The sequence below is a fragment of the Aulostomus chinensis genome, chromosome 20, assembly GCF_037954235.1.
Source record: "Aulostomus chinensis isolate RoL2024-O1b breed Wild chromosome 20, RoL_Achi_v1.0, whole genome shotgun sequence".
Classification (NCBI taxonomy): Eukaryota; Metazoa; Chordata; class Actinopteri; order Syngnathiformes; family Aulostomidae; genus Aulostomus; species Aulostomus chinensis.
In genome coordinates, this window is record NC_141339.1 from 24,016,177 (window position 1) to 24,023,676 (window position 7,500).

The 7,500-nt window shown below is 50.6% G+C and overlaps 1 protein-coding gene across 1 annotated transcript in view; it reads right to left on the minus strand.

The window, feature by feature from the left end:
• The window catches only part of LOC147243380 (serine/threonine-protein kinase D3-like), a 27,203-nt gene extending 20,274 nt beyond the window's left edge, over positions 1–6,929 (minus strand). Inside the window, exons 1-2 of the mRNA XM_086188973.1 lie at positions 6,492–6,929; positions 5,199–5,751 (exon numbers count right to left, since the gene is read on the minus strand). Coding sequence (XP_086045099.1) covers positions 5,199–5,486 — 288 coding nt within the window. The 5' untranslated portion in view covers positions 5,487–5,751; positions 6,492–6,929. The remainder of the gene's footprint in view (positions 1–5,198; positions 5,752–6,491) is intronic.
• Positions 6,930–7,500: the final 571 nt, after the last annotated feature.

Genomic DNA, 7,500 nt, shown 5'->3' on the forward strand with positions numbered 1-7,500 from the left:
CTCCAACAGGTAGAGGAGAAGCAGGTTGCAGATGTTGAGAGGTCAAAGGTCAGTCGCCTGCAGAAAAGTATTTTATCCATTCAGTAACTCCAGCCGCTAGCTAGCCACTGCTGTCCACTTTCACGGCAATCAAGAATGATTGTCAGATTTTCACCCTAGTGGGTGTTAGAGGAACTGCATCCTCAGAGGGAGCAGATGTGCTTTTATTCATTAATCTAACGTGGCGTCCTCTATGTCTAGACAATTAAAAACAGGTCATCTAACTTCGAGAGAACCCTGTAACAAGATTAAAAACATTTTAGAACAAAAGGACATGAAGTGCTTTTCTGAGTATTGTTCCATGAGATGAGACGACAAATGGGGTCTGGGATTTTAAAGAGATGGAACAGACAGGCAGATTGAATATTTCCACTTTCAAGATAATTTAAGTCAGGATTAAACCTTGTTACTTTACATTAGATCCCATTAAAACAAAGAGATAAATTCAACACCACACGTCCAGGTTACTGTTAGCGGTTTTTCCCCACTAAAGGAGCAGATGGATTGTTTTACGGCAGCAGGGCCCGCCAATGTTGGATCTCTTTAATTGTTCATCGTCCCCAGAGGCAGGCAAGAAGTAGAGCCCCTCCTCTCAAGAGCTGAGACCCAGGCTAGTTAGCTTAGCACAGTGACAGGTAGTGGGTGGGAAGTGTTAGCGTAGCTCCGTCTCTGCCTGCATTAATGTCAGGAGGATTGTGTGTAACCTTGGTGATGAATACCAGTTTAACATGAGGAGACGTTGTAGTGGTAGAATCAGACACGTAGCCGGAACTACTTTCCTGACTGGGAGCAGTGATTTGACGCAGCACCTCCAAAGCTCCACTGGAACTTGGGTCAACAGAACCAAAGGTTTGTTGAGGACTAGAAGAGCGACTGCTGCTACTGATGATGATGAGGAGGAGGATTCCTGCTGGACACACCAGCATCCTGGACCTGAGCTAGCTGATGCTAACACTGCCACCTACTACCAGCCATAGGGCTAAGCTAACTAGCCTGGACCTGAGCTAGCTGATGCTAACAATTCCCACCCACTACCAGTCATTGGGCTAAGCTAACTAGCCTGGACCTGAGCTAGCTGATGCTAACACTTCCCTCCCACTACCAGCCATTGGGCTAAGCTCACTAGCCTGGACCTGAGCTAGCTGATGCTAACACTCCCACCCACTACCAGCCAATGGGCTAGGCTAACTAGCCTGGACCTGAGCTAGCTGATGCTAACACTCCCACCCACTACCAGCCATTGGGCTAAGCTAACTAGCCTGGACCTGAGCTAGCTGATGCTAACACTTCCCACCCACTACCAGCTATTGGGCTAAGCTAACCAGCATCCTGGACCTGAGCTAGCAGATGCTAACACTTCCACACACTTCCAGCCATTGGGCTAAGCTAACCAGCATCCTGGACCTGAGCTAGCAGATGCTAACACTTCCACCCACTACCAGGCATTGGGCTAAGCTAACTAGCCAGGACCTGAGCTAGCTGATGCTAAAACTTCCACCCACTACCAGCCATTGTGCTAAGCTAACCAGCATCCTGGACCTGAGCTAGCTGATGCTAGCACTTCCCACTCACTAACAGTCATTGTGCTAAGCTAACCAGCCTGGACCTGAGCTGGCTGATGCTAACACTTCCCACTCACTAACAGTCATTGGGCTATGCTAACTAGCCTGGACCTGAGCTAGCTGATGCTAACAGTTCCCACTCACTAACAGTCATTGAGCTACGCTAATCCAAATATGCATCCATTGTCTAATTAAATGGTGAGTTGGTTCTATTAGTTTAGAACCCTAAGCAGCACAGTCCCTTGTGTGCTAGCTGAAAAAGTGATCTGGAGTTGTGAGGTTTCTCTGTGACACCTTAAATCTGGAGGTGAGCCGAGCGCCGTCTAACAGCACCAACATCTTTGTCTCTCTCCTCTACCTGAGCTGCCACCTGGCCTTGGTCACCCTGGAAACCATCACCACATACGAAGGGAGTGGAGGACGCTTGTCCCTCACATCGCCGTGGCAACAGAGAGGGATGCTGTTTCTATGGTTCACACGGCAGCTCATGTTTTGCTCTCACTTGTTGTGTCCAGGTTCAGTTTGTGTCTCCTGATCTATTGATTCTACTGATGTCTTCCTGCGCCCTTTCACAATAAAGGTTGGGTCTTAAGAGTAACTGGGATTGAAACTGGGATGCTAGGGGAATTTTTAGTTTTCTGTCAGGTCACCTAAAACACAGCAAAGAATCATTTTTAGTTCCACTCATGACCTCTCACAGTTCTATTTAATCAAATGATTCGTTAAGTTCATGGACGTTCTAAATCGGTTCGTCTTCGGGTGACAGACATATCAAACTACGAGCCCGGCACAGCCAGCTGTTACAACGACCCATCGGTGCCGGTGTAGCCCCCCAACAGCAGAGGAGTGATGTTCAAACTGAACAGACGCTGATTTCATGAAAACCCGCTCAAAATGTTCGGTCAGTTGTGATCCAGTTTGGTCCGGAAAGAGAAGCTGCAGCAACGCGCCTGATGAGCCTGAACGAACCAAAACCAGGAGCTAAAAGAGGCTAAGCGCTGGTGCAAATGCTGATGTCTGAATGACGAAGGTGCTCTGAGGGTGGTGAGCGCAACCAGGACGGAACTTCTCACCCCACACCGGCAGCCCCACCCCCACCCCCACCCCCACCTCCTCCTTCCTCCACTCAGAGCACAGAAGTGACATAAGAGCAGTAAATCAGAGCCGAGGCCTTCGTTCACCTCAGACGGAGCACAAAAGCAGGAAAAAGAAATATTCCAATGGTGATGTCATTTTGTAGGACAAAATGCCGACTTCACCTCCACCTCAGCTGGAAGGTGATGTTGCTGATCCCCAGCAGCCTTCGTAATTCACACTCCCAGGGAATGCTGAGTGAGAAGCTCTCACTCTCCTCAGCTGTTGTTAGGACCTGAAAGAACGAGATCATGGAGCGTCACAGCAGCCAGGAGATGACCACTTCCTGCTGGTGGAGGAGCCAGGAGATGACCACTTCCTGCTGGTGGAGGAGCCAGGAGATGACCACTTCCTGCTGGTGGAGGAGCCAGGAGATGACCACTTCTTGTTGAACTACAAACACACCTCATCCCTGACATAATAACCTATGTTGGACTACAAAAGTACCTCATCCCTAACATGCTAACTTCTGGTTGGACTACAAAAACATGTCATTCCTTAACCCTCGGGTACAACGACACATCTGCAGCTGTGAAAATTCCAAGGCGAAAACGTTTTTGTGAAATCTCAATAAATAAATTCCTGAAAGTTATAATGAAACGAGGTGCCTCAAACACGCGTGATGGAATATTTCAGAAATTTTCATGGCGGCACCTCATCAAAAACACCCTCCTTGGCAGACTGAGAACGTTCCCCCGTGTTCTTTAGATCAGAACGACAGTGAATCATCTGCAGACACGCCAACACCGAACGGACCATCCCGCTTCTTCTCCAGCAGCTGTGAAACAGGAAATGAAGGTGGCTGACGCAGCAACACCACCACAGGAGAGACTTTTCCTGCAGCGAGCTTGTGAACACAACCACGGGCACCATGGATGGGGATCAGATTTCAGACCCGCATCAGCTTGGCTCTGTCCTAAACTCCCATTGTTGGGCATGAAAGGCCATGATTGATAAAAATGAGGAATGAAGGGGTTTGGCGTGAATGTCAGCAATCACACGACTGATCGACTTCTTTATCGGCGTCATCGTGAAGCTCTGTGTGGTCTTGGAACTCCTCACGCTCCAGTGACTCCTCCGTCATACGTGAATGAGAATCACTAGATCTGTTCAGTCCTGGTTACACCCTTAGTTTGAAACAGCATGCACCAGGTCTCATAGACGTGCTCTTCATCCTGACCCAGCATTCTTGGCACTGGTGTACCTCAGGGATCTGTCCTTGGTCCCATGTTATTCTCCCCCAAAAAAACTGTCCTCCATGTCACCTCCCCTCAGGCTTCTCCTCCCCTGCTATGCTGATGACACTCTGGCATACCTGACAAATTGACGGCCGGGTCTCTGCTCGTCCCAGAGACGTCCACGCGTGGAAGTTTCAGTCTGGAACACAAGCCTCCGTCTACACTAGCAAAGCTGACGTTCCAGCGTCCCAGGCCCCCTGGGACCTCAGGGGATCCTGGATAAACAGCTGACCTGCAGGGCAGCGCTCTCCTAGCGACCAGCACTCACGCCTACAAGTCACCCAACTAGCAAATGAAACATGAGCTTCTCAACCAGCAGCTCCTCTTCTCATCTTAGAAGATGCAGAAATAAATGCACACATCTACTGCAGAATTTGTGTGTGTGTGTGTGTGTGTGTGTGTGTGTGTGTGAGTGCAACCAGTAGGTACTGAGAGATGAAACTGAAAACGATCAAGAAGGAGCCACATGAACCACATGAGTTGTGGAGGCAGAAACCTAAAGATAGAGGACAAACCCGAGCACACAACCAGCCCCAGCGTCCTTGAGCGACCTTCACTCACGAGACAAAGTCGAAATTCTTTGACATTTTATTTTCAAGCAGTACTGGACAGACACGTCCTGCCCTGACCTGGCAACCTCGCTCACCGAGGGGTTTCACTCCTGTCGCCAACAGCTTTGATGAGTTTGGGTAGAATTCTTGTCATGTGACTGCGTCTGATGACCTCACAGTTGTGCTCATCACTGTTACAAGGATGTGATTGATGCAAACGGACGTCTGCGCACAAAAATTCAAGAAGTCACCGGAGCCGAGGGACTTGGGTGAAATCTCATTTTGCCTTTTTTCTTTTCTAACGAAATGTATCTTGCGTTTGATACATTCATGACCATCAGACACTTGAACATCGGACGATCCGGGAACCGGTGCATCGCCGTGACTTCGCCATCACGTTTCTCTTCACGCCATCAGGCAACACTCAACTTCAGCGCAGTGTGTTTTATAAAGTGCTGCCATGAATTTGACTTCACGTCTATTTCAGACACTCAGCTGCTTCCTGTTTGAAGGTCACTCAGTTCAGTGACGTGAAGTTAATCTGCTTTGATCATTCATGACCAAAGACCCCCTGCCGGTCTCATCTTCACCAAGAAAAGAAGCTTTGTATTTTTGTGACAGGAAATTTAAAAACAAACCAACATGAGAGGTCAGGGGTCACAATGAAGTCCTACCTTCTGATCCACGATGGAGCAGACGAGCTCCCGGACAGCAGACAACGTGAGGTCGCCGGGGTCAAGGGTCACCGTCTCCCTGGTGAGTCCAATCTGGAGCAGGAAGGAGACACCGTGGATGGAGCTCCGAGAGTTGGTGGGGCTGGGCGCCGTCTGGCTGCCGTTGGACAGCTGGCTGCAGAGGGTGGCGGGCGGGCTCGGTGACGGTGTGGGGGGCGCTGCATGATGAGGGAGGACGGGGAAAATCCGCGGCGAGGCCGGCGTTGGGGAACTGCTGCTGGCCGACATTGGCTGCTATCTGAGACGTCTTCCTGGGTGTAAGAAGGTGTCGTGGGGGCACGGCATCCAAGGACCGCGTCCTCCTTCGTCAGACGAGCGCGTGCTGGCCCTCACTTTGTCTCAGGTCACATTTGTCTCCGCTGAAGTCCTGCAGGCGACATTCCCTCATCTCTGAGGGAGAAACAGGCAGGTGGGCAGCCGAGGATTCTGGGAGGTTCAGCTCTCAGGATTCCCACTACAGCATCAACGTCTGCACCTCTGTTTCCAGCAGCATCTGGTGACAGGAAAGACGCCACATTAAAGGACGATTCACTTCACGAGTTCTCAGTCTCTGGACGCAGGACCTCAGAGGACGTTTCCACCGGAGAGGTGGAGGGGTGTGACCAGCTGGAGCACTCAGGCCAGCGTGAGGGAGAGCAGGAAGGGACACACTTTGACATCTGGGCCGGCTGAGATGGTACAAGCACACTGATGGAGCCCAAACTGTGTTAGCGGTTAGCTCTTTACATGGAGGAGAACCGTGGAGAACCTCTGGGTTCTCTAGCAGTCTGGAAGATCCTCCCATACGGAGGAACGTGGCTGCCTGACGGTGCGACTGCCACAGCAAGGAACCAGACGTGTCCCTGCCCGGTGGAGGGCAGACCGACGGCTGCTCCGAGACCAACGTTCACAGAAACTTCCAACATTCACTGGTCCAGACGCGTTCACGACGGTTCTGTCATTCCCTGTCCCTTAAGTTGCATTTTTGAAAAATGTAAATAAATAAAGGTTTATTTGTTTATGAAGTCATTGATTAAGGACCTTGAAGGTAATCAATGATCCCTTCGACCCAGCAGCACAGACATCCGTGACGGTTCACACCACGACAACTACACGGTAACTGCAAACGCGCGCGCGCGCACACACACACACACACACACACACACACACACACACACACTGGGATACTATCACGATACTGGTACAAACGACCTTGTTGTTAGTGTCGGCTTCAACGTGTTGAGTCCAACTGACCAAGTGAGTGAGGTTCCGTGGCGGTGCGGGAGACGCGGGGTCAGCAGGACCTTCAGCCGTCCGGGGATCAACAGGTTGAGCAGCCGGGCTCGGATGGAGCGCGTCCCGGGCAGCGGAGCCTCTCAGCAGAGCGGTGGAAAAACTAGACGGAGAACCCCGTTAACTTCATCCAGATCAGACCGGTTACCGGCTCGATTTCAGTCCCGGGTTAGTCCCGCTTTTTCTCCTGGTCCAGAAGCGGGAATCGCAGAAGTTCCGTTCGGACCAGCTCACTTCCCCGACTGTTTTCTCTCCAAACAGCGGTAGCAGGCGACCGGAGACGCGGCAGCTTCATGCGGATCTGATTATCACGGCGACGAACACTCGGATGCACTCACACGGGAGGAGCTGCAGACCTCTCACTCTGACGGGGTTCCTGGGGACCGAGCCAGCGGGGTGATGCACGTTTGTAGTCCAACAGGAAGTGAGCATGTCAGGAGGAGGTGTGTTTGTAGTCCAACAGGAAGTGAGCATGTCAGGGAGGAGGTGTGTTTGTAGTCCAACAGGAAGTGAGCATGTCAGGGAGGAGGTGTGTTTGTAGTCCAACAGGAAGTGAGCATGTCAGGGAGGAGGTGTGTTTGTAGTCCAACAGGAAGTGATGATGTCAGGGAGGAGGTGTGTTTGTAGTCCAACAGGAAGTGAGCATGTCAGGGATGAGGTGTGTTTGTAGTCCAACTCTTGTTAGCGACCCACGTTGTGAGACTCAGTCTAGGATGGATGATTTTGGTCCAAAAAGATTCAGCCACGTCCTCAGGACATGAGCTAGCGTTGGTTGACACCGGTTTCCTCGTTTCCAAGTCAGCCGGTCGGTGGTTAAATGTCTAAAATATAGTTTTCGGTTAATAGAAGCTGAAGATATTTTCACAATAATGAATGTTCTAAGTCACTGAATAAGCTAGTACCTGTGACTTTTAATCCTTTGTGATTCTTGAAATAGCTGCTGGCTAACGAGAGGCGAAATGAGACTGTA